The 27,462-nt window shown below is 44.4% G+C and overlaps 1 protein-coding gene across 6 annotated transcripts in view; it reads right to left on the reverse strand.

Moving 5' to 3' along the window:
* Positions 1 to 249: 249 nt before the first annotated feature.
* The window catches only part of LOC123353605 (gametocyte-specific factor 1-like), a 31,145-nt gene continuing 3,932 nt past the window's right edge, over positions 250 to 27,462 (reverse strand). For 3 of the 6 annotated variants that reach the window (XM_044994836.1, XM_044994837.1, XM_044994835.1), the window contains exons 2-9: positions 26,894 to 27,008; positions 21,756 to 21,856; positions 20,197 to 20,323; positions 18,797 to 18,880; positions 18,275 to 18,338; positions 13,417 to 13,511; positions 11,810 to 11,926; positions 250 to 5,107 (exon numbers count right to left, since the gene is read on the reverse strand). In XM_044994836.1, the coding sequence (XP_044850771.1) occupies positions 5,094 to 5,107; positions 11,810 to 11,926; positions 13,417 to 13,511; positions 18,275 to 18,338; positions 18,797 to 18,880; positions 20,197 to 20,323; positions 21,756 to 21,856; positions 26,894 to 26,915 (624 nt within the window). In that variant the 5' untranslated portion in view covers positions 26,916 to 27,008 and the 3' untranslated portion in view covers positions 250 to 5,093. Of the gene's footprint in view, positions 5,108 to 11,809; positions 11,927 to 13,404; positions 13,512 to 18,274; positions 18,339 to 18,796; positions 18,881 to 20,196; positions 20,324 to 21,755; positions 21,857 to 26,893; positions 27,009 to 27,462 lie in introns of all 6 variants that reach the window. The other 3 variants (XM_044994838.1, XM_044994839.1, XM_044994840.1) reach the window with 3 other exon arrangements.

Consider the following 27,462-nt stretch of genomic DNA (forward strand, 5'->3'; position numbering starts at 1 on the left):
ACAGCCTCGTTAAAGGCACACACAGCTCAGTCACACCAATCTCTCTACAATCTAGAATTCACCACTTGGTGCTGGAGGTAATGTAATCTACCATTCTGAGATGATGGAATTCTTCAGAGCAGACAGGGCTGCTTATAGGATTAGAGAGAGAGATGCTATAAAGAGGTTCTCTTTCTTCATTTTTGTATGGGAAGACAAAGGAAAAGGAAATAAAATGGCCTGCTAAAGTGGTGTAAGAGGACAAGGCAGTCTGAGCAACCCAAAACACAGGTTTTATTGAAATACAAACAAAATTACAGCCAGGGACAGCTTTTAGGAACAGCATTTCCAAAACATGGGAAACAAAACAAAAGCTCCTGGGTAATCTTGAAAATCTGGTACCAAGTTGTGGGACCCCCGTTTTCAGAACTGCACCTAACTAGTGCAGGAATGGTGGCCCAATGGCTATTAGCTAGTTACATTGTTGCTAATGGCCCTATGTACCCATAATCAGACTAGCAAATTGTAGGTTTTCAGTCCAGCCTGAACACATCCAAAAATAAAACTTTAGCTCAAATGCACTTTTTTTTTAAAAGAGGAAACCAGAGAGTAACTTTCGCCAACAGGCTTCTCAAACTTCCCTTTGTTTCTAACCCTGGAGGAGCATCAAGTTGCTGGGTGGTCAGGTGAAGCTTTCTTGTAAGGAAAACCACCACTGATTTATCCTGCGTACAGACATTCTGCCCCAGCTCACTGCTGTCCTGTGCCTTGAGACAGTCACTCCCACCACTGCAAAGCTGCTGTGACAAGCCACAAGGGCAAGGGCACCAATGAACTGGGTCCTGTGTCTCACTGCAGGAGTCACTGTCCAAACACCAGATCTGGCTCCGTTAGGAAAAGGGCTGTATTTCTGCACAAGGCAGAAGATGCTGGGTGGTCTCTGACAGCATAGCCCTGGTTTTCAGCTCAGGTACAACTGCCTTTGGAGGGTCCATTTCAGCAAGAACACAGCATTTTAGAGTTAGATATTCTGGACCAGATCCTCAGCCGTTGTAGACATACATGGCTCCACTGACGCCGATTCACACTAGAGGAGGATCTGGCCAATTGTACACAGTTCCTATGTGTACCACTAGTCACAGCTGCATCTGGGTGCCAATAGGAACCACTATTTTCAAGGGATTAAGATTCAGTCACAGTTTTGGTCCAGACTGAAACTTGGTCACAGGCAAGCACCTTCCAGCTGCCAGTTTGAGGGTGACAGACAGAAGAGCTTCAGATACTTTCCCACACTTTTTGAAGTGGTCCCCCTGTTCATTAGGACATTCCCCAGGCCATTCCCCTACAACCTCAGCCAATGCCCATGGGGCTTTGAAGACATGCAACACAACAGCTTTTCTAAGCAAAGCAGCTACAATTTTTCTCTGAGTTCATGTGAGATTGAGACCTCATAGGGGAGTGCCTACACCACCAGCACTGCTAGAGGCCCTGCTAGAAAGGATTACAGCCCGGTTTCATTCTGGAGCACACTTTCCTAAGTGCCTTGAAAGCCTTGAACAGGGCCAGGCTTCAGCACAGCTCAGGGATACGCTGCTGTCCTGTGTTTTAGCAGAGATGGATCCCTCCAGCAGTTGGTGGGGGTGACAGACCAAATGAACTGACTGCTCACAAACCAAGGATAATGAACGTGGAGAGTGGGTTGAAAAGAATCAAAGGGATTGATTCCTCACAATCCAAACCCACAAATAAAAAAAATGCAATAAAAAAAACCTGGGGGTGTTAGAGCAGCAGAGAGTTTGTAACCTCAAGAGCAGCTGAGTGCAGAGTTCAGCACCGCTTTGCCTAGCTCTGGCGGAGCAGAGGAGACATCGGAGTAAATGTCCTCTTCTCCAAGATGTCCCCTTTCAAGTTAAGGTCTTATCTTTCAGAGGGTTAAGAACAAAAACACCCCTGCAGTTGCAGTAACTTATCTGCAACCTACTAGATAAAGGTTATAAACAGCTTGCTTCTATTTCAGTTAGGCGCCCCCATGCTGCCAGACCCCTTTTGGGTATGCTTTGAAAGGGGCGTGGGTATGTTGGTTATTTATTGCATGGATCTTTTAGATCAAAACTCAACCCAGATTCTGATAACAAGTTAGCTGTAAGGTCACAAGTACATGTTGCTAACACCCTACTAAGATGAAAGGGCAGAAGGTGGGGCAGGCAGGGTAAGGTCAGAGCTTGTCAGTAGGAGTGCTGCAGGTGACAGGCTGGGACAAGACACAGCACTGACTGACAACAGGGGATTATTTCCATGATCACATAGTGGGGGGACGGGGTACTCTGCCCTAAACCCAACTGAGAATTTCCTTGCCCTTTAACACTAGAGAGCGGGAGTTTGAGACACATGCAGCTTTGGCCTAACTGCTCCACTGAAGCCAGTGCCTCCCACTAGCATCACCTGGAGCAGTCAGGGTCTCTGCACATGGAAATTTCCCCAGAATAGCTACATCTGTTTAAGACCCTGTGTAGACGTTCTGTTCTAGAATACGAGTGCCTTGTTCTCATTTAGCTTAATCCACTTTGGATGTGGATTAATCTTTAAACTAAATTAGAAAAGGGTTCTCTTACTCAGCAGTAAAAGTCCACACAGGGAGTTCATCCGGAACAGCTATTTCAATAACTTTCCCACTGTAGACAAGCCTGAAGGCCAACACCAAGCCCTTTGGGTGATCCCAGAGGTAGCTCTTTCAATGCTGTTTCAATTCCTGCCCTGGTGCTGATGGGCACGCTCAGTGTCTGAGGTCTGTGCACCTTCCTGCCTCCACAAGTCTTTGAGGCAATGCATCAGAATAGTTAGCCTAAAAGCAGTCCCATGACATCTGCCCTCTGGAGGAGAACATGCTGCCCTAACAGGACACTGCAGAATGCATTCTTTAGAGGTGTTATAGACTGTGCCAATCTGGAGCGTGGAGGTTAGAGACATGCTGCCACTACATACAATTGTTAGGGAGCGTTATTCTGCATGCACTGGGATTTTCACAGACTAGTTTTAATGGCCAAATTAAAGATGTATAGTTTGCTTTGCTGCTAAGAAGTTGACTATTTAACTCTGCCCTCAAGAGAAATACTTTCAAGTTGCAAAGACTTAAAAAAAAACAACTACCCAACAAGTTTTATAACAGAGCTGATGCTAATAGAGGGGAAGGTGCTACTGACCCATTATCACAAGTTTTCAGACATTTCTCTCATCGGGTTTGCAAGTGGGACCTACTAAACCACAATGCCAGGCGTGGAACACCGAAATCCCTACCAAGAGAGTATCTCGTGGATGCAGCAATGGGTGCAGGAAGAGCTCACTAACTAGAGCACATTTTTATTTCTTGTCAGAATGGCAGGGTGGCAAAAGGGGATTTTGCTACACTTGCTTTCTGACCAAACACACTTCACTCCCTATATGTGTTTCCATGGTGACAAGCGGATGTCAAGCGCAGGATTATCCTTCCTGTGCAGGATCAAGTAGTGATGCTAGGCGAAGAGTGAGGAGGGGCCTTTGCTCTTTACTTAGAATATCAAATCTCTTTTGTGCAGTGGAGGGGAACAGGACAAGGCAGATTTGACTAGAATGTGATGGGCCAGATCCTGTGTCTGGCTGACACGCCGATGCTGGAGCCAGCCGGGGACGGAAATATCTTCTAGCGTAATTAATGCAGCCTAAGGACTACTTGAAACTATGCTGACTACAGCAGTTCTCCTGAGACTGCTCTTTGGGCCAAGAATGGTTGGAGTGTACCATGCTTTAGGGAGGCCCACTCCTGCACTCCTTTGCCCCAGGAGAAGGGGGCAGGTAGCATGAAACCCGTTATGCCAGCTTGATGTCAGGGAAATCCCTGGCTGCCCTCTGTCCCCTTTGCTCTGCTGGACAGACACAGATGGGACAGAGCTATGGACCAGGATCTGGCTGGATATTCTCATGCTTTAATGTTATCCAGCTCACCTGACACGAGGTGCTGGACCGGGGGGACATTCCAGCATGCATAATACTCCTGACACCCCAGTCCTTATAGAAATTAACATTCCCTCACCTTCCCCATGAAGTCCAAGGACACCTACACACACTCCTGCTCAAAACTAAACACCACTGAGTATAAAAGGCCCCACTGCACAAGAGAGTCTGAGCGAGACTAGAGAGGGGCGCCAGGCCAGAGGTGCTCAAACAGCAGCATGCACTGGGCACCATGTATGAGGTGCGGTGTTAGGGCCCAGTGCAACTGTTTTATTGATAAGGCACCATTTCAAGAGACTCAGACTAAACTCCCTCTGTGTTGGCTAAGCACTTGCCACCCTAACCTTCCTGAATCCCCCATCCCAGCTCCCTTACAGATGAACTTTTAGGCCTAATCAAAACAGCAATGAGAATATTTTGTTTAAAAGGCTTTTTGCTTCGACTCCCCCATACACCATGTACAGTCTGAATGGCAGCTCCTTTTCACATCTAGGTGGATGGGCACAACAGGCAGCCTTAGAGCTGTGGCTGATCTGACCCTGGGACACCCGAGGACTAGTACACATTCAAGGTCTCTAGAGGGAAACTTAGAGGGACCCAAACATTCAGATGCCTAACTCCTCATCAGGGAGAGCCGTACCACTTTGAGAGCTTACCCCCAGTGTGAGGGGGCCCACATGGACCAATGGCCTGACCTGGCACTGCAATCCCTATGAGAGAAACGCACCATCAGTACCATGCAGGGGTAAACAGCCACAACACATTTTAATGCAAAGACATGCAGGAGTCCAGTAATGATTAATGTAAACACCCTACAGGAGGTAACTTGTAGAGCATTCGGATTCAGACCGTTTGAACTCTGCTAGCTCCTTGGCACCAGCGTGTATGGAGTTAGTTTTTGAGAATCTCTGGTATCAAGGGTTAACAGCATTCTGTCCAATTACCTTGGTCAGGATGATTTCAGGACAGCAGCCAGATATGTGAAGGACAGTTCTGCAGGAAGGTTAGGGCTGCGAGTGCTTAGCCAACACAGAGGGAGTTTATCTGAGTCTCTTAACCAGCACCTCACATTTCTAAAGGAAACAGATGATGAGCATTCAATAGCAGCTTCTTCTCTTCTCTGGTCTTCAGTTACCAGCTCCTGCAATTAGATTAAAAAGCAAGACATTGTAGATAATCAATAGCAGCAGCTCTAACATCATCCCCCAGTTGTAAGCATCAGACAAGCTGCTTCGGACTCAATGTAGGTGCACAAGCTACCACCACCCCCATCCCCCACCGCCAAGTCAATCACTGTGTTGAAACTTTGAGACACTTGGACTGTTCTTCCACACTCGTGCTCAGACCCAGGCGTTTGCGGTCTCACCAGGGCAACAAAGCAGCACTCCTCATGCTGCCACCACAAGAGCACAAGCAACACCTGTACTAGCACAGAGGAGCGAGTGTTTTGCTCCTTGGTCAGCATACTAGGGAGCAGGGGGATGGGGCTGGAGGCCTGGGGGCTCTTTTATATACACAGAGAAGGAGGGAATTTATTCTCCACATTAGACAAACTGTTCTGTTTACAAGCAACATGCAGGAAAAGCTTCCTTAACTGGGGGAAGCAGATGTCTCACTGCTCCATACAAAGTCCCACTGTGTGGTGGTGCTGCTGTTATTCCCGCCCCTCTGGCTGTGCTCATGCAAGGGCAGGACTAGTGCCCAACCCGAGTGAGCTCAGCATTAGTTCCTTCCCCAAATAGACCCAGCCTGTCTGGCTGGAGCTCCAACACCTTCAGTGGAATCAAAACCAAGCAACCGTCCTTACTGCTGTGACTTTACCCAGCAGAACAAGGCTGATCCCGTGCATCAGCCCATAGTGCAATGATTCATTAGGAAAGATCAAATATGAAGCACAGGTTCATTCTATAGGTCTCTGGGAAGCCCTGCTAGACTGGATCCTCACCACACCTTGGCTAGAAAGCTGGCTAAAGCTTTCTATGACCAGCTGCTCTATTTGGGCACGTTAAGGGTGGTTACCGCACACTTGGAATAAGTCCTTCTGCTTTAACTCACCCTCAACCAATCCAATGTACACAGACACCTCTGAATTCATCTCCAGTGGGTGTTTATCAATGCTGTGACCTTCAGGCATTGAGCTAAGCCATTCCCCCTTCCCCTCAAGTATCCTTCTCAGAAAACCTCATCTCACAAGATTAATGTACTAGAAAATCTAATCAGATACAGGTGCGCACAGTCCCATGGTGGCCTGCCCATACAGTGACAAGACCAATTGCAGGTTTTTTCTGTGAAATGTTCCAGTACCTGTCCAATGATTCCAGGTGGAGAGTCCACATGTAGCAGGATACCTACCTTCCAGCATCTGGAAATGGTCTATTATTCCATAAAACAGCCAGCCAGCCCATAGTGATGACTGTAGCAAAAGCTGATGAGCCATTGTTTTTCCAAGTACCAATTTCCCATCCATGCACCTCTGCATTAAAAAAAAAAAGCAGAGGACTGCCAACAATGCATCCTCTACTCCCTAGACACATGCACCAAACAGGTTTTATTGTGAAATTGGTACAAGATCCTGGGCTGGCTGGCTGGCTGTTTAAATGTGGGAGGTGATTAAGCATCTGGTTATACCCAACAGGTTTGGTTAAAAAGGAGTCCAAAAGAGGAGTGTTTTGAAGGCAAAATGCAAACTTCACTGCTGCTCTAAGTACATCCACTTAATGGGACATTTTTAAAGTATAGCACTGGCTTGAAAAATCTAGGATATTAGACAGTTCCCTTTATTCTGACCTGCTACTTAGGTGCATTTGTTTGTTATCTTTCTGCTTACTTTACTGACCAAACTACTTCTGTTAGCACTGCAAAGCCAGCACAGCTGAGAGTGAGAGCTGGCTTGTGTATAGCCAGATTAGTCAAACTGAGTTCCAGGTGCAGAATTTCTAATTCTTGGCAATTCACAAGCCAGCGTGACTTTCAGATTCTTACTCGGATTCTAAGCTCTTTGGGGAAGGGACTGTCTTTTTGTTCTGTTTGTACAGCCCTTAGCACCATGAGATCCTGGTTGTAACAACAATATAAATATCATCACCATGAATTTGCAGGCCTAACAGCTGTGGAAACCACATTTCTTGGGAATTAATCACATCTCTCTCAGCTCCCCTCCCCCATAGCATAATGTATTATGATTTTTAGATTTTTCTTAAATGAGAGTATTACAACCAGACTGTTAGACATTATGCTTTTGAAACGTATTCATCACTCAACACTTCAGAGTTACAGTTACATGAATCCTGACCTGCTAGCTCAAAATACAGTGATAAAAATAAAGGGTGCGAAAACTACAGAAATAAGCTTCACACCAAGCCCCCATTCATGTGGAGTGTATTTTGCACTGCAAATAACTGCGCTCACGATGCTGCATCCTCCGTTCATTCATGCTTTTGCCTGGCAATTTACAGCTGGTATCAAGTAACGGGTGTACTTCAATGGGGATCTCCTGCAAAGTGGAGGCCTGCTTTTTTTAAAGCTGGCCAATTCCTACTCAAAGCATAAACCCTAATAATGCTATTTTGTGCTTCTCCATCACCTTTCATCTGAGGATGCTTCATAAGTTACATGTTGATCTTCTCAGATAGCTAGTAATACTTAGCTTGCAGGATAAGTATTACTATCCCTCCATTCTATAGATGGGGAAACTGAGGCACAGAGAGCTTAAGTAACTTGCGCAAGATCAATTAGATGGTCTCTGTAGCTGGTGGGGCTCACACTGGAAACAGATGCCCACATCACAGAAACTCTGTCAGATACTCAGAAGTAAAAGACCATAATCCCCCCTAATGTTTAAACTAATGGCCATTTGAAAGAGAGCAAGATATTGCAAGAGAATTCCTTTGAAGCCTCAGGCATCCCCAGAACAGGACAGCTTTATGGCCAGGACGTCACAGCTACAGTTTGACAAGGGGACCAAGACAAACGCTCAGTGGGTCACACTTCCTTCCAGTTAGGGCTTGTTGCTAAGGGGTAAAAGATTTTCAAGTAAGTACGGGGCGAGTACATGAAACTCCCTCCATAAGATCCAAATGGCATGGAATACAGTGAGGCTGTTTAATAATAGTTACCCTGAACTCCATGCTTTGGGGATCGGGCTATTAGGACACTGGGCAACTGAATCAGTTTTTAAAAGAACAAAACCTTGTGAAGAGTCATATGTGGCAGAGTTCATAAGAGCTGCCATATTAGGTCAGATCAAGTTCCATATCGCCCAGTATCCTGTCTCCATTGGTGGCCCCTACCAGAGCTTCAAGGGGAATAAACAGAACAGAGCAATTATGGAGTGATGCACCCCTCTCTTCCACGCCCAGCTTCTAGCAGTCACTGATTTAGAGTCACCTAAAGCAGGGGGGTAACATCTTGGCTAATAGCTATTGATGGATCTATCCTCCATGAACGTATCCAATTCTTGCTTAAACCCAGTTACACTTTTGGTCACCACAACACCCAAAGTCAATGAGTTCCACAGGTTAGTTGTGCACTGTGTGAAAAAGTACCTCCTTCCATTTGTATGAACCTGCTGCCTATTCGTTTTATCAGGTGACCCCCTGGTTTTTGTATTGTGTGAAACGGTAAATAATGCTTCTCTATTCACTTTTTCTACAACAGTCATGATTTTATAGGCCTCTATCGTAACCACCTTAGTCATCCTTTTAATCTCTCCTTGTATGGAAGCCATTCCAGACCCTTGATCATTTTTGCTTCTCTTTTCTGAACCTTTTCCAGTTCCCACAACCGGACATCAGTTTCAGAGACCCCCATCCCCTCCACTGGCATGATGTGTAGCTGACAGGAAAGCAGGACAGCCATGCAGCAAAGGGCTGAGATAGGCCATTCACAGTAAGACATGGAGCTGAAGCCCAGGGTCAGACTCTGGGAGGGGTAACAGCCATTTCAGCACATCAGGGATGGGGGTCTTGAGCCTACACTCCCCAACAATGACAATAGACTCATCCATAGACACTGCTGTGCACAGACCCAGGCTTGTATATAGGGGACATTTTCCAACATTTACTCCAGGAGGAATTTTGAGCCACAACACAATGCAGAAATTAATTCCCCACCCCCTGCCAGCAGAATTAGCCAGCAGCTCTGCAGCACCAACCAGAGCCTGGCTCTCCAACTTGCAAATACATGACACTGCCAGGGGGACGGGGAGCTGGACTGTTCCATGCAGGTGCAGTTCCCAGCATGTCCTGAAGGAAGGAAGTGGCATGCAGGAAACTCTGTACAAGCCTGGGATCCAGCATCAGGCTGTTTCTCCCTCTCAGTGGCATAGCCAGGTTCTAACATCAGGGGGAGCAAACACATTAAAAAAAGGCACCACCCGACATATCAAATTACTAATTACATACTTTTAAATTCATTATACATATTTATTTTGTACTTAAAATAAAAACACAAGAATGATCCAGGCAACAGAAGTATTTGCACAGACTATACTTAGATATTCTTTAGATTCTAGAATGTAAATGACAATACAGTAGTTTATAACTGGCCGGTATTTTTTTTAAACCTGAGACATTTTTTCCAGGTGCTAATTTCATTTTAAATGAATCAATGAAATGCACTTTATTTATAATAGATTGTAATACTAAAGTCACCAAAAAGGCATGACAAATACAAGAATGAGAATTGGTGAGCAAAGATCTCATAGCTCTTCGGGGTTGGACAAAGCAGTAATTTCCCCTAAAGTAGCTTTATTCATGGTTTTTTTTTTTTTTTTTTAACAAAAGACATCTCTACGACACAGGTTGGCAGTCTAACATTTTTGAAACACTGAGTCCTGAAAGTTAGGGTTTTTAACCAATTTAAGCTGTGTACCTACCCCCCCCCCCAAAAAAAACCCCACTTCTTCCTGCTTTCCTATCACCAGTTCTGTTATTACAGGAATGAAATCTAGACATCTCATAAAATAGCTAGTTCCACATTGTTCTTCAAACCTCAGATCAGTGAAATGCAGCTTTGCATTTGAGATACTATATGACTTTAGTACATTTTGCACTGCCTGCATCTACACTGACATCAGGACAGAAGAGGCCATGACTGGCCCTAGCATATATGATTTAAAAAAAAAAAAAAGGTGAGACACACCCACCCACTATCAATGCAACAAGAAGGGAGAGCAGTAGCTGGGGCCAAGAGATAAGATGCAATGAAACCCTCCTGTACCCACAACCAATATCTGAAAAGCATCAGTCGCTCTGCAGATCAAAGAAAGAAAGAACAGCCAGTATTCAGCCAGATAGGATCCTTATGACCTATATAGGAGAAGTGCACTCTCAAGTAAACTGTAGCAGTTTCTCAACAGAGTTTTCTTATGGACTTATTTATTAAGCAAAAATTAAGATTAGGAGTCTGATTTAAATTATGTAAATTTTCAGTTTGAGTTAACTGTGGAACTATTGCAGCTACTTTTATTTTACTCCTGCCTTCATAAAAAGCTACCGAGTTATAACAGATAATTACAAAGACTAAAGTACATGCTTTAATATAATTAGGACCGGGCCACCCAAGATGAAAACTATACCATGGAAGAGTCCAACCAGGTATTTGAGGCCAATCCCCTTATCAATGGAATCCTCAACCAAACTGTGAGGAAGGAGAGGCGTCCATCCTCTAACTTTTGACAATAATTCAAGGTCAGCCAGCCACCAAGAACAGCACCATTCATTTCTGGTTTTGGATAAAACACCTGATCTTGCCTACATCATAGAAACCTTCCTCCCTCCAAGCCTATACCCCACTACACCCTTTAGCAATAAAGTAACCATTAAACAAGTTCTGAATCAGTAGTCTTTCTTCCCTATTTAGTTTTAACAAAAAAAGCTGCAATGTAAGTAGCTATAGGAGATAACAGTGCAACTACTAGGTATCCATGGGGGAAGTGTGCTAGTTATGTCCTGGATACACTGGTCTGTTAAGTGTTATTGCTTTTAATATGCTAATGCAAACACTGTAATAGAGTATTAGTGTCCCAATGTACTGTAGGTTGTTTTAACTGACCGTAATACTAGAAGTGGTGCATGTGAAGCTCTCTAAACGTTGACACTACAGCAGTGATATTCCCAAACCAGTATGCATAGGTCTGGGGGTGGGGAAGGGGAGTGCATCTAGGTATAAGTAACATCTCACACACCAAACAGGAACTTCTCCACAGTTCACTGCAATTTGGAAGTGTGATTATTAACCCTTGTCTTACAAACACCAAACACCATTACATATGCACAAGGTCAATAATTCCCCCCTCTCTCCCCATATACAAGAGTTGTGCTTCTGGATATAGTATCTGTCTGAGATTAATATTGAGCTCCCAGCTCTTCAGGAAGCAGTGAAGAGTCAGCAGCCAAGCCACAGGCTGAATCCTATTGCAAACAGTGTGGGTGACACATGAGGCATTCTGAAGCAAGAGGAGATTACTGGAAAACTTTAAATAAGACACAGAAAGAATAAAAAAAACAGGAGTACTTGTGGCACCTTAAAGACTAACAAATTTAGAAAGAATAAAGTTTTCCTAGGTTTTGTTTCTGTCAGATTTATTGTATGATGTATAGTAAGTGTTTAATATAAAAATCAGGTAGTAGGGTTTAGAATGTTACAACAAGAGATTATGCTATTACCATTATCCAGTCCACTTGCACACTACTATTTTGAATTAGTGATAATTCAGAGAGAGAGAGAGAGAGAGAGAAAGAAAGAGGGGAGGGGGTTAAGCACGGGAAGGGGGGCAATAACCCAAAGTCTCTCCTTTGCCTCCTGGTCCTGCCACTCCCTCAGCCCCCTCCGTCATCCTCACCTCCCTGCTCCGCTGGAGCGACTTCAGCGCACAGAGACAGCAGTGGCCGGCGTCCCCGCGCACCCCCCGGAGCAGAGCGGCCTCTCAGCTGCAGCAGAGTCATTCCCCGGGCTGCCGCTGCTCGCAGAGAAAAGACGCCACTGAAGAGAGACCACGAGAAACACCCCCGCCCGCCTTTTTCTTTCCTTCTCCACCTCCTCCATCGGCACCAGCTGGGCTTCAGAGCCACCTTACCCACCGCGTGGCCGCCTCGCTCTGCATGGGGCTGCCAGGGGCCAACGGGGCTGCTGCTTCTCAGCCCCCTCCCACCGTGCTGCCGCCCCTTCCCCTCCCGGCAGAGCCCACCCCTGCCTGGGCGGCATGTGCCAAGCGGGGCTCAGCTTAGCGAGCCGGGCAGCTGCGGGTGGGCAGGCAGGAGCCTCCTCCTCCTCCCCGGGAAGCCAGGCAACCAGCCGCTGTCGCCGGCAGCCTCGGAGCAAGCCCGGCTGGGGATGCGGGAAGGCAGTGCAGAGCTGAGAGCCAGCCGGCGGCCACACACAAAACCCGGCTCCGGAGTCCAGTGCTGGCTGGAAAGGCGCCACTTTTGGAAAATGTGCTGGGGGCGGGGTGTGCAGGTGTCTGGGCTAGGGGGGTGCCCCACAGCTGGATGCTGGGGTGTGGTGTCAGACTGGAAGAGCAGAGATTTCTCCCAAGATGTGTCCAGCTGACACGTGTGACACACTCAGACAGGTGCCCAACAAAAGCGTAACAGAGAAACAGGAACTGGGCTGTTGGAGGAGTTTCTTTGACTCTACTCCTGGGGGAATCTTTTTTGCTGGCTGACAGGTATTTTGTATTAAATGACCAAAATAACTGAAACTGGTGTGATTATATTGTGTTATTTTGATAAATAAAATATGCAGATTTTTAAAATATTGTGTGCAGAATGTTTAATTTTTTAGCGCAGAATTCCCTCAGGAGTACACATTACTACACCACTATGCGGGTGGCTTCCTATGTGAACACCTATTCCAAATAACAAAGGCCTTTTCAGTTTAGGTTACATCCCCTTGGAAGTAATACTGGTAGGTTTCCTTGGACAGACACACCCTAGCTATGGGATTTTAATCAGGTTTTGCAAAACCAAACCAAACGCTACAGCTGCTACACACGTGTACAGCTTCCACTGACTCCCGTAGCAGCTACACCTGAAGAACTACAACTGTGTTGAGCTCCACTGTGCCAAACTCAGACCTGTTTGTGAGCCTCGACTTTTGTTCAACCAATAGCAGTGAATAATAATCTGACATTTAGATGTCAAAGGCCATAGTAATGGGGGCAACACATGGAGCCAGACAACCTTTGCCACAATGCCACCTACAGTGAAATAAAACCTGGACACAGAGGATACTCCACCCACCACAGAAATGCACCTGCTTCTAGGGAGGACTGTGTTACAGAGCTCTCCATCTCCACTTGCTGATGGTGGGAATAAGAGCATTTCAGTTTATGTAGGAGAATGCTGACACACGGAATACAAATACAGAGAAAAGTTATCCCGTTCCACTTTGAGCTAACATGTAAGCCCCAGCTTACAGAATGGGGAGACCACCTGCCTTTGCACTTACTGCTTTTCCAGGATAGGCTATATGGCAAGGACCTGGGTGCTCTCATGCCTGGCATTAGGTTATTCTTTGGTTCCATCACTACGCTGGACCCAGGGCTGAAAGAGATCAAATAAGAATTATCCTACACGTGTACTTCTTCTAGCCAAGTATCTTTTACTATAAATATTTGAGTATTTTTCTAACATTGAAGAAGACAGAGTATGTTAATTTAAACAAACCTTCATGCAATCAGAACAGTTACTTCTCCTCGCAAAGGCTAGACAAAAGTGTAGAATATGGTGATGCCATTTACTTTTTGACTAAAATCCCCAATTAATCAGTTATCCAAACAAGAAATAAATAAGCCAAAGACAGCAAGAAAAATCAGAGTTAAAGCTTGATTATAAATATTCTGCCCTCAACTGTAAATGGCATCTCAGCACACATGCCCTAGTCGTCTCTATATACGCAGACTTCATGCAGATGTCGAACAGTGAATGCCAGTGTAAATGAGGTAGGATCAGAGGCTAAAACAGGGAAAGAAAAAGTTAAAAATTACTTAGACAAGTTGAATGTCTTCAAGTCGGGATGGCCTGATGAAATACATCCTAAAATACACAAGGTGCTGACTGAGGAGAAATCTGAGCCATACACAATTATCTTTGAAAAGTCATGGAAGACAGGAGGGATTCCAGAGGACTAGAAAAGGGGCAAATATAGTGCCAATCTAGAAAAAAGGGAATAAGGACAATCTGGGGAATTACAGACGAGTCAGTTTAACATCAGTACCTGGAAAGATAATGGAGAAAACAATTAAGCAATCAAATTGCAGAATCCTAGAAAATAAGGCGATAAGTAACAGTCAGCATGGATTTGCGAAGAACAAATCGTGTCAAACCAACCTAATAGCTTTCTTTGACAGGATAACAAGCCTTGTGGATGGGGGAGGGGAGTGGTAGAAGTGGTGCATCTTAAGTTTAATAAGGCTTTTGATTCTGACTTGCATGACCTCCTCGTAAACAAACTAGGGAAATACAACCTAGATTGAGCTACTATAAGGTGGGTGAATAACTGGTTGGAAAACTGTTCACACAGAGTAGATGGTTCATAGTCAAGCTGGAAGGGCATATTGAGTGGGGTCCCACAGGCATCAGTTCTGGGTCCAGTTCTGTTCAATATCTTCATCAGTGATTTAGATAATGGCAAAGAGCACATTTATAAAGTTTGCAGATGATACCAAGCTGCAAGGGGTTGAAAATGCCTTGGAGAATAGGATTAAAATTCAAAGTTATCTGGACAAACTGGATAAATGGTCTGAAGTAAATAGGATGTGCGACACTACACTCCATATTCATCATAGTAATATTATTAGGATATGATCATGGCATAATTATGAAGCATTTTGTACAAGATGGGTCATGTAAGGAGTCATTGGGAAAATTATGATTTGCTGAATACAATTATCCTATTTGTATGCATGTATTGTTTTTGTATCTGAAGTTATGAATATTGACTAGGTATCTATATTTCAAATGGGCTTACTCTAGAAAACACCCACAGCCAGTCTTTCAGATACAACAATGAAAAAGCCAAAGAAGGCTACTGGCTCATCAACAAAGACAACGGGTTGTGGAATAGCTTAGCCTTCATGGAAGGCCAGCCTGTAAGTTATGGCTGCTACGATTTTGCAAGGGCGTGTGACCAGATCACATGTCTCTGGACTCCATTTTGGGTACCTGAATTTTTTCACAAACTGGACTGGAAACCAAGTTTGAAACAGAGTTCCTGCCATATGAAAAAGCTATATAAGGCAGAGAGTGACATCATCATCTGTTCTTCACTCCCCTACAACTCAACAGACAGAAGCTCTGAAAAGAAAAAGTCTTGGAACGGGGTACAAGATCCCAAGCTGCAAAACAAATGCAGCTTGTCCCTTAAGAATCTGCAAGCCTGCTTATATTGTCAGCCAGGGTGAGAATTTGCTAATTCATATCCAATCTTTCTAGAATTTTAGGCTTAGTTTGCGATTCTGTTTATTTACTAGGTAATCCGCTTTGGTCTGTGTTCTATCACTTATAATCACAAAGCAAAGAACAAGTTTATTAACTAGAGAAGATAGATTTTATCTAAACCCATGTGCCTGTGACCAAAGTGTCTTGGGAAAAATCTCAGCCTGCTTAACACAAGTATGCATGGTCCTCTCCACATTGAGGGAGTGGAAAACTGGGTAATAAATTCATACTGGTCGATGTTTTGATCAGAGCAGGATGGTACAACTCTGGGGTCCCAGGCCGGGGGTTATTTTGGCTGTAGCCTCTCTACTGTTGGTTCATGCAGTGGCTGTCCAAAGCCTGCATGAACCTGCAGCTGGGTGTGTCCCTGCCTGTGTGAATGCTGGTGGGAGCGGTCTATAGCCTGTCACAGCAGCACAGTGCTAAGAGGGAGCCCAGGCTGGTGAGTCACAGGGCTCAGTGAAACCCCAGTTCCAGGTGGCACCCCGGGGGGAACCAATCACAGGATGAAATTCAATAAGGACAAATCCAGAGTACAGGTCTGTCGCATCTTACGTGCATTTAACATGCGCGAATTCAGCTTTACGCGGCTGGCAAAAAAAGAGAAAACTAATTTAAATACTGTTCCTGTAGTGCGGGCGATTCCGCCTGCCATTCAACTCAATGTAATTTTGACTATACGCGGTTTTCACTTTACGCGCTGACCGCGGAACGTAACCCCAGCGTAAGATGACACAGACCTGTATTCCACTATCAGTTGCACACATACAAAATGGGAAATGACTACCCAGGATGGAGCACTGAAGAACAAGATCTGGGGGTCATAGTGGATCACAAGCTAAATATGACTCAACATCATTTTGAGATGCATTAGCAGGAGTGTTGTAAGCAAGATCCGAGAAGTAATTCTTCAGTTGACATTTAATCAGCATGGAGTAGAGCAGGGGTATTGTGTCCAATTCTGGGGGCCACATTTCAGGAAAGATGTGGAAAAATTGAAAAAAGTCCAGAGAAGAGCAACAAACATGATTCAAGGTCTAGAAAACATGACCTATGAGGGAAGATTAAACAAGGCCATTTTTTTTTTCAGTCTGGAGAAGAGAAGACTGAGAAGGGACATGATAACAGTTTTCAAGTAGATAAAAGGTTGTTACGAGGAAAAAGGAGAAAAATTCTTCTCTTTAACCTCTGAGAATAGGAAAAGAAACAATGGGCTTAAATTTCAGCATGGTTTAGGTTGGACATTAGGAAAAACTTCCTGTCAGGCTGGTTAAGCACTGGAATAAATTGCCTAGGAAGGTTGTGGAATCTCCATCACTGGAGATTTTTAAGAGCAGGTTAGACAGACAGCTGTGAGGGATGGTCTGGATCAGTGATTTTCAAACTTTTTTTCTGGTGACCTAATTGATCCAAGAGAGCTGGGGATGAGGGGTCTGGGAGGGGCTCAGGGCTGGGGCAGAGAGTTGGGATATGGGGGTAAGGGCTGTGGGGTAGGGCCAGGAATGAGGGATTCAGGGTGTGGGAGGGGGCTCTGGGCTAGGGCAAGGGGTTGGGGTGCAGAAGGGGGGGTCAAGGCTCTGGGCTGGGGCCAGGGATATGGGGTGCAAGAGGGAGCTCTGGGTTTGGGGGGCTCAGTGCTGGGGCGGGGCACGGGGTTACCTCGGGGCACGGGGTTACCTCGGGGTTACCTCGGACAGTGGCGCAGCAGGGGTGAAGAGGAAGGCTTCCTGCCTGTCCTGGCACCACGGACCACGCTGCGCCCCAGAAGCAGCCAGCAGCAGGTCCAGCTCCTAGGCAGAGGCGTGCAAGTGACTCCGCGTGGCTGTCGCCCACAGGCACTGCCCCCCACCAGCTCCCAGTGCAGAGCTGGTGCTCAGGGCAGGGGCAGCACATGCAGCCCCGTGGTTCTCCCCCAACCCCGCCACCTAGGAGACGGACCTGCTGCTGGCCACTTCGACGGTGCAGCACAGTGTTGGAACATGTAGGGACTAGCCTGCTTTAGCTGGGCAGCACCGCCGACAGGACTTTTAACAGCCCGGTCAGCAGTGCTGACCAGAGCCACCGCAACCCAGTGCCTTCTGTTCCGTGACCCACTTCTGGGCCACAACCCACGGTTTGAAAAGCACTTGTCTAGATAATATTTAGTCCTGCCACGGGTGCAGGGGCCTGGACTAGATGACCTCCCGAGGTTCCTTTCAGTCCTTCAATTCTGTGTCACTGTTACAGGCTGTAGAAAGTCGTACGTTGATGACCTTTGATTAGACAGGTAAGGCACAGTACAATGATTTGGTTGTTCTGTCTCACCCCTGATAATGACCAGACACATTATGCTTTATTTTCCAAACCTGCATTGTGATTACACTTCAAAAATAAAATTATTTCTGACTCAGGGCTTTAACTGCCTGCAAAAATCTCCTGCCTGTTAAAAGTTACTTGCAGCTGGTCATGAGAGATTAGATTAGTGTCAGAAGTTTAAGCCTAAATTGCCTAAGAGCTGACATCAGTCTGCATTTCTATCATGCCCAGCATAACAGTTTAGTGTTTAATAACCCCCCAATAAATATATAACCAGTGGGGATTGAATCCAGGACCATCAGCACTAATAGTACTACAGTAGAACTAGAGGAGTAACCATTATCTGGTAGCAATAGTATGTTCTTATACTCTCCTATGGATCTGCAACTAAAAGGAGACAGGAAACACTGACCAAGAGGCATAGGAATGTTGATTCATGCCAGTGGGAACTCCCCCACCATCACCCCAAAGTAAATTGCATCTGCCCATCAACACAGCAGCATGAGTTACAAGTAGTTTGAAAGCACATCTTCTATGAAAAGCACTGTCAAAAGAAATACACCTTTTGTTACCTGTTGTTTATGCCACTATTGAACGTGCCCCAAACGAACACAGAATCTGATTGCTCCTGTAGCTCTGCCAAAGGAAACAGACATCATTGTGGCTCAGTACTGAGTAACTTCTGCAAGCGTCATAGCAACACAAAATGAGAAATATGGCAGAGACGCTGCTAGGTTTACAAAATGGAATGAGAATTGAGCTAAGACTTGGCATAAGTGACAGCAAAGCAGGCATTTAATTGAGAAATATAAAGTGTAAAGATCATCATCAATTTCCATTTTCATCGAAGCACAGATGGTGCAACAGACTACATGGAAAACAATAGATGTTTTGTAGAGAATAGCAGGCATGTGGTAGATCCTGTGAAGCAGGAGAACTTAATTTGTTCAGGGACAGTATAACTGGGTGTCCCAACACATGATCTGTGCAGAAGGATCTATGGGACCTCTCTCTTAGTCCATGTAACTTCTTTGGGGGCAAGAAGAAGGGAATAGCAGGGGCTGACAGCCACCTTGTGTCATCAACCTCCTCACCTTTATCCCAGTCTTCGTCACATGGGGACGGCTGCCACATGCTGAGAGTGTTCATCTCTCTGTGGCAGTTATTCGACTGACTCACTTAAAGCAAAGAAAATTCTTAGTGAGAAAATCTTTTTGGATAAAATACAATCCTATTTTAGGGACATTAATCATTTTTTGACCTAGCTGCAGAACAGCTCTAGGCTTTGGAGAGGAGCAGCATACGCTGGAAGCTGATCAGTACTCCCCTAGTCTTAGCAGCAAAAAACTCTTTAGGCCAGGGATGGGCACCTTGAAGGTAGCAAAGGGACACAAAATCCATGAGACCCCTTTGGTGGGCCATACCTTAAGAGGCTATACATTGCCCAACTCTGAAAGTTTGCTACAACACAGAATGTTTGGCAGGGTGCTTGCAGCCCCCCCATTTGCCAATCCCTGTTTCAAGCCTTTTCTAAAGCTAAACAATTCTGCACACGTTTTTCAGCAATGGTGCAGCTGCTCCAACATACGCATTGGGAGAGGGTTCATGTGTGTTTCTATTGTTATGCCACAAAAATCTGCTCAGGGTTTTTTCACTACTATCATGCTCCAAGCCCTGTCTGCATGAACATGCACATCATTGCTAGCTTCAGTACAACTCTACTTTTGCCAGAGAACAGGTACGTTTTCCAGTGTAGTGATAGCCACATAGACATCAGTGGGGGGAGACATTGGAACACGACCCACATAACCAAGTGATTTAGGTGCTGGGGTGACAGACCTGGACAGTGAACTCCTCATCAGAGCCGACAGCATGGGCAGTGGTAGGAAAGCTTCCCCATAGTCCCCTCCCCAATTTGCCCCACTCTGAACTGGAAGAACCCACCTTCAATTGGGAAAGTTACTCAGCCTTCCTGGCCCAGTCACAGAAGTGAGGATTGTTATGATCTGGACACTTGTCCATTAAGAACTGGACTGAGACCAATTTATTTCACATATGCCACTAGACAGATTATGAAGATTTTTGGTCACTATCAGGTCAGATCTGCATTGGAGACCCATCTCTCTCATGGCCACTATCTTTCCGCTCTAAGCGGTCCAGATTACCAGCTAGATCTCATTTCAGCACACACAGTTTAGGGCACAATGTACAGTTCCCATTTTAACGCTAAAATCTCTGGCAGATAACACATGTAATGCAAGCCAATTGCCTCTCAGATGCTTAGGAGAATTTGCATGGACACAGAATGAATGAAACTCAAGTCTCCCAGGGCTCCTGCTGCTTCTGTATCACACAGCACTATAGGTAAAGGGCTGCTTATGGAATAATAGAGTATTAAAACAATCTTTAACAGCAAAAATTAAGTTAGAACGCTGTTAGCCCAAGAGTTCCAGAAGTGACTTTACAGAGCCAAAGGAGTCTAATATTTTCTCACCAATGTCTTGCTCAATGCAGCTTTTGTCATCACAGCTTGATATATGACGTCTGAGCTCAGCTCTGGGAACCTGATGGCGGGCATTAAAGGGGCATGTGGCTAGCTGCTGTGCAATATCAGGGTGGTTCTAGAGAAACAGAAAAAGTACGTGCTATCTCACTGAATTCATCCTAGCCCTTGTATTTTCTAGTCACTAGTGAAGGGTTTGTGCAATCTGCATCCTGAAATAGGTTGAAAACACTGAAACAAGGAAAGCCAAAACTTAGTTCAGGTCCTGAGCACAAATACAGTGCAGAAACAGTGAAGCATATGCATCCTTTATGATACATGCTATGGTTGTTCATTTTTACATTTAAACACCACCCTGAATTTCTCTCATTGAAGATCAGCCCCAGAACAAACACAGTGAAACCGTTGTAGTGTCATCACTGGCATGGTTCGATGCACAGATGAAATTGCCCTAAAAAGCCTACATGGGGAGTAAGTGCCTTGAAACCCTAAATAATTCAGCCACTTTATTTTTAAATTAAGTAAGCAACAAACTAGAGAACAAGTTCCTGCCTCCACTAGAGCTTAAGTCTTTGCAGTAAATTTATCTCTCCTGAAACAGGAGGGAAGTTACTCAATGTTCCAGCTGAGGCCACATCTATATTGGGGGCATTCTGCCAGTATAGGTAAACTAGTGTGGACACAGAAGAGCCCTACTATCCCCCACTGAATGAAGAGCCTTTACCCTTAGAAAAGAGCAAGGCAACAGAGAGGAAGAACACACACTGCTCAGGCCTGCTCTGTACAGTTTTTATATTACTATAGCTATGCTGGCTAGGGGTGTAATTCCTAACCAATACAGTTATACCGTACTTCATCTTAACATGTGGATGCAGTTATACCTGTATAAGTGTGCTCCTATCAGTACAACTAATATACACTAGCACTGGAGGGATTAAAATAAGCTACTGACTGAGAGGACAAAAGAAAGGAGCAGCTTCTCCTGTTAAATATATAGCATTCTAGCCCAGAATAGAAGACTGAGAAGAGATAAAAAGTTTCAGACCGATGTACATTGAATAGAGTTATTAGCAATATAAAAAAAAAAAGATGGTTTACTTTGCAATCAGAGCAGTGCAGCTGCTAAAGAATTAGCTGCAACATCAGATCATTTTTGCTTTGGCCAGCCAGAAGGCATCCATATAACACTGGTTGCATCTGCTCCATGCCCTAAAGTGGGAAGCAAATACCTGGGTCCCATGAGTGAACTGCTGGAAGAGAATACGATCCCCATCACTAACCTAGGTATTCTGAAGAACCTATATCACCTTTCTTCAGGGCAAATGCACTGATCTGAAGTGCATTACTAAATATGAACTGGATGCTTTTACTAAGTGGTAAATGGATGACAGAGATATAAATATGAAATAAAGATGGCTTCTTCCAGTCTAATAGCAAGTGAATGCATCCTTCTAGCAAAAGGCAACAAAGCATACTGAGCTCACCATGCATTGGCATTTACAAAAATATGATTTCCCAAGTGCATTAGAGACCTTAACATCCTGTCCTACCTTCCTGCACTTTATAAGATGATAGGGAAACCGACAGGCTCGGATTTGATGATAGCGATCATATGGACATTGTATTAACTTCTCTGGATCCAAAGCATCAACTGGAATAAAAAGACAAGAAAACATTCTGCCAAACAAGATCTAAGAACATCATCAACACAATTAACAAGTGTGGAAACATACTAGGTACTGGAGCTTTCCTCTAATGGGGTTAAGCCATGAATTTTTAATAGCCTAGACAAAAATTTAAAATTGCTACGTTGGCACTCATTGTGTACACCCAACCAAATTCACTTTGGACTTTTGGTGAATGGAATATTAAATTAAAAATGAGGAAAGTGTAGTCAGTAGTGCAGAGTGGCCAGTACATATCAATGAGTACACTTATGCAGAACAGTGAGCTGGAAATACACACATTACTATAAAAACCCTTGAAGCTACCAAATTAGCTAGCTGTAGAGCAGTGACATGCTAAGGGTCAGCAGAAGCATGGCATTCTGAAGTAAATCCTTTTGCATTTATCTTCAATGCTCAAAGGCCATCTCTGCTAGAGTAAGAAAAAAAAAAAATCAAACTAAAACAAATATGGCTGGAGTTAAGGCTGCAATTTGCACTACAGAGCACTTGGCCCTATAAAGTGCAGAGGTTGGCAGGTGCTTAAGAGCCCAACACCCACTGAATATAGCGAGGGCCTAAGTCACAGGCACTTTTTGAAAATGTTCCCTCCTAGTCCACACTAGGACACAGAGAGGCACGAGTCACCTTAATCACTTAAAAGTTACATAGAAGGGACAAAGTAGGTGAGGACCAACTTCCAATAGTGAGAGAGACAAGCTTTCAAGCATACACAGATCTCTTCTTCAGGATTCAGTTTGTGTTTGTGCAGCAGCTTTCCTGCCACTACAAATGTGTCTCCCCTCACACCTTCCATGCTATTTACCCACATTTGTATCAGTGTACAGAGGGCATGCACACAAAGGAACAAGGGACAACAGACTGTGGGATGTTCTCTAGAGAGCTGGAAGTAAGGGGAAGGGCCAGATTGATTACATAAACCAGTGTTTTTAAATTTTTTTGATACCAGGGACCAGCTTGCAGCCTTTCTAAACAGTGTCAGAGAGACCAGAGGGACAGGCCACTGAGAAAGACTGACACAGGTCACTAGGACAAATGGCTACTTTTGACAAAGTGTGAATTGTCAATGTTGTATGAATACTGTGTGCCTCAGTTTCCCCTATGTGTTGCACAAGTATCTAGGCGGTGGGATAAGGGTGTGAGAGCTTTGCAGATACCCCAAGAGGGAAGGTACAAGTGCCATCTAGCTACCTGGGCCCAGCCAATGGTTGGACATTCTGTATTCTGGGGCCCATTCTCTGCAAGAGCCAGTCGGAGGAATTAGAGAACAAAGAGGTGGAGGCCAGGTGACCAGTTTGCCTGGGCAACAGCATACAGGATGGAGGAGGGGCAACTGGGTGTGACAGAGTGAGCTGCTGAAAGCTAGTCAGTCTCCTGGTTTGGGACTGAGCGGGAGAACCCAGGGCTCTGGGTCGCCTTAAGATGGACTTTGCTTTAACTTCCTGCTTTCTGTGCTAACAAGATTCTGCTCTATGATTTGTTTCAGACGACTAATAAACCCTTCTGTTTTACACCGTCGGGGGTGCATGGCCCCTTAGGGGGGCATGCAAGGTTTCCCCAGGTGTTCTATTCAGGTGGACTCGCTGCAGGCAGCTTATGGCGTGAAACAGGGATGCTGAACGCTCAGAGGTCAGACCCAGGAGGAGCTGAAGCCCAGGCGGTTTGTCCTAGTGAGTGTGCGCCCCGAGGGGTGGTCACTCTACAAGAGGGTCCTGTCTGATGGCTAGTCTACACTACTGCACTGCTCTAGTGAGTCTGGTGAAAACGCACTATGCTGACTGGAGAGCCCTCTCCCATCAGCATAATTACTCCACCTCAGCAAGAGACGGAAGCTATGACAGCAGGAGAGTGTCCCCCACTGACTTAGGGCTGGTGTGGACAGCTCAGGTGGTGCGTTGCTCCGGGGGGTGGCTTTTTCACATCTGTGACCGACAAATTATATCGACTTAAGAGGTAGTGTAGACAAGCCCTGAACTTCATCCAATGGTTCCAGAGCACCAAGCCTGTGTACCCATGAATTAGTGTGTGTGTGTGTGTGGGGGGGGTGTCATCCCCAGTGCATCAAACCAGCGCCATATGCCAGGCTAGGCCTCTGAAGAGGGCAGCTCCCTTACCCGACCATGGTACTAACTAGGACTGTATATTAATCACAATTAACTCATGCGATTAAATAAAATCACAATTAAAAAATTAATCACGATTACTCGCAGTTTTAATCATTGCACTGTTACACAACAGTATGCCAACTGAAGTATAAAATATTTTTGGATGTTTTCTACATTTTCAAATATATTGATTTCAATTACGACACAGAATACAAAAGATACAGTGCTCACTCTATTGTTTTTATTACAAATATTTGCACTGTAAAAATGATAAATAGTATTTTTCAATTCACCTCATACAAGTAGTGTGGTACAATCTCTATTGTGAAAATGCAACTTACAAATGTAGATGTGTTACATAACTGCACTCAAAAACAAAACATAAAACTTTAGAGCCCACAAGTCCACTGAGTCCTACTTCTTGTTTAGCCAATCGCTAAGAAAAACAAGTTTGTTTACATTTATGGGAGATACTGCTGCTCATTTCTCATTTACAATGTCACCTGAAACTCAGAACAGGAGTTTGTATGGCAAATTTGTAGCCAGCACCGCAAGGTATTTACATGCCAGATATGCTAAACATTCATATGCCCCTTCATGTTTCAGCCACATTTCAGAGGTCATGCTTCCATGCTGATGACACTTGTTAAAAAAATAACACATTAAATAATATGAGACTGAATTCTTTGGGGGAGAATTGTAGGTTTCCTTCTCTGTTTTACCCACATTTTGCCATATATTTCATGTTCTAGCAGTCTCGGATGATGACCCAACACATGTTGTTCATTTTAAGGACAATTTTTAACTGCAGATTTGACAAAATGCAAAGAATGTACAAATGTGAGATTTCTAAAGATAGCTACAGCACTCAACCCAAGATTTAAGAATCTGAAGTGCCTTTGAAAATCTGAGAGGGATGAGGTGTGGAGCATGTTTTCAGAAGTCTTAAAAGAACAATACTCCAATGTGTAAACTACAGAACCCAAACCACCAAAAAAGAAATTCAACCTTCTGCTGGTGGCATCTGACTCAGATTATGAAAGTAACATGCGTTGGGCCACACTGCCTTAGATCGTTATTGAGCAGAACTTGTCGTCAGCATGGACACATGTCCTCTGGAATGGTGGTTGAAGGGACATGAATCTTTAGCGCAGGGGTCAGAACCTTTCAGAAGTGGTGTGCCGAGTCTTCATTTATTCACTCTAATTTAAGGTTTTGCGTGCCAGTAATACATTTTAATGTTTTTAGAAGGTCTCTTTCTATAAGTCTATAATATAGAACTAAACTATTGTTGTATGTAAAGTAAATGATGTTTTTAAAATGTTTAAGAAGCTTCATTTAAAATTAAATTAAAATGCAGAGCCTCCCAGACCAGTGGCCAAGACCCAGGCCGTGTGAGTGCCACTGAAAATCAGCTCACGTGCCACCTTCGGCACACGTACCATAGGTTGCCTATCCCTGCTTTAGCACATCTGGCACTTAAGTATCTTGCAACGCTGGCTACAATAGTGCCATGTGAACGCCTGTTCTCATTCCAGGTGACGTAAACAAGAAGTGGGCAGCATTATCTCCTGCAAATGTAAACAAACTTGTTTATCTTAGCAATTGGCTGAACAAGAAGACTGACTATACGTGTAGGCTCTAAAGTTTTACATTGTTTTAGGATGCAATTTTTTTGGTCCATAATTCTACATTTGTAAGTTCAACTTTCATGATAAAGAGATTGCACTATATTATTTATATTACATGAACTGAAAAATACTATTTTTTTACAGTACAAACACTTGTAATAAAAAATAAATATAAGTGAGCACTGTACACTTTGTATTCTGTGTTGTAATTGAAATCAATGTATTTGAAAATGTAGAAAACATCCACATATATTTAAATAAATAGTATTCTCTTACTGTTTAATCGTGTGATTAACCTGTTTAATCGTTTGACAGCCCTAGCACTAACAGGATATTAACCATGTTTTGGAGCCAGCCACTGGTAATAAAGTAAATTATTAAATGTGGCATGGATAGGGCCTTAATAAGAAGTCACTTTACTGGGATGATCCCCAGGAAACTGATTTAGGCCCTGTCTGCACCAGACATGACTGTAGTTTTGTAACCAGTTTGTACCCCACACAGCAAATCTGCTAGTTGGATCGGCCATTTCTCCAGACCGCTGACATGCTGCAGCTGGGGGACATAGTCCACTAGGTCAGTGTGGGAACCCACACACACAGAGGACGACTGTAAAATGACAACTTCCTGGAGGCCTTCATGCCTTGAACATTACTGATAAGAACGCTGTGGCTTAGCCAGATTGCATATGCTATATAAATAAAATGAACCCCACACCGCTGAGTTACACCCCCACTCCAGCCTTCCCGGCTAACAAAGGTTGGGGCATGGTGATGCATGTCTGCACCCAATATGCTGCCTAGAAGAGTTTGTCTCAGTACACCCAGTCACCCACCCAGGAACTACATATCACCCAAGCAGTCTCACACCCACCTTGCAAAACCTAGGTATGGTTTCTTGCTGTGATATTGACCCACATCATCTTTTTATTGCCTCTAAAGTTTGTGTGGTTTTGAACTGCAAGAAGACCACAAATTCTTTCATTCTGGGACCCAAAATCAGGTGCAGTGAACCACTGCTCTAATACACAGATGCATATATCCACCAAACTTAATGCCTAGAGGGGAAAGTTACTTCCCTAGAAGCCACTCCCTCCTTTTAATCAAGTTTAAGATACTTTAATACTTTCAAAGATCTAAGCTGTCTCTCACTGTATCTTTGCAGGAACCATGAATAGAATCAGAATTGTAGGACTGGAAGGGACCTCCAGAGGTCATCTAGTCCAGACCCCTGCATGAATGTTACAAGCCAGCAAAGAAATACTTACCATTGTTGTCTTCTAAATCCATTTTAATGATGCTGAAAGAACGCTGACTTAAGTTTCGCTGGAGGACCCTTTGAGCCAGTCTCTGAGTGTCACTCTCCTCCTTAAAATATCTACCCTATAGACCAAAAATGAAGAGATTCACAGATTGCTAAGGCCAGATGATCATAATTGTCTCTTCTAAGAGGTTTCAACCTGTGATCCGCAGACCCATGGGCGTCCACAGACTATATCTAGGATTTCCAAAGGGGTCCTGCACCTCCATTTGAAATTTTTTAAGAGTCCACAAATGAAAAAAAGTTGAAAACTACTGATTTAGGCTGACCTGCATAACACAAGGCATAGGACTGCCCTGACTTAATTCCCATTTGACCTAGTGCAGATCCTTTAGAAAGGCATCCAATCTTGATTTCAAAAGTTTGATGGAGAGTCTACCACAACAGCTGGTAATTTTTCCAATGGTTAATTACCCTCATTGTTAAAAATAAGCCTTATTTCCACTCTAAATTTTTCTAGCTTCAACTTGCAAGCACTGGAATAAATTGAAATAACTTTCAAATTATTCATCACAG

Source organism: Mauremys mutica, chromosome 20, assembly GCF_020497125.1.
Source record: "Mauremys mutica isolate MM-2020 ecotype Southern chromosome 20, ASM2049712v1, whole genome shotgun sequence".
Taxonomy (NCBI): domain Eukaryota; kingdom Metazoa; phylum Chordata; order Testudines; family Geoemydidae; genus Mauremys; species Mauremys mutica.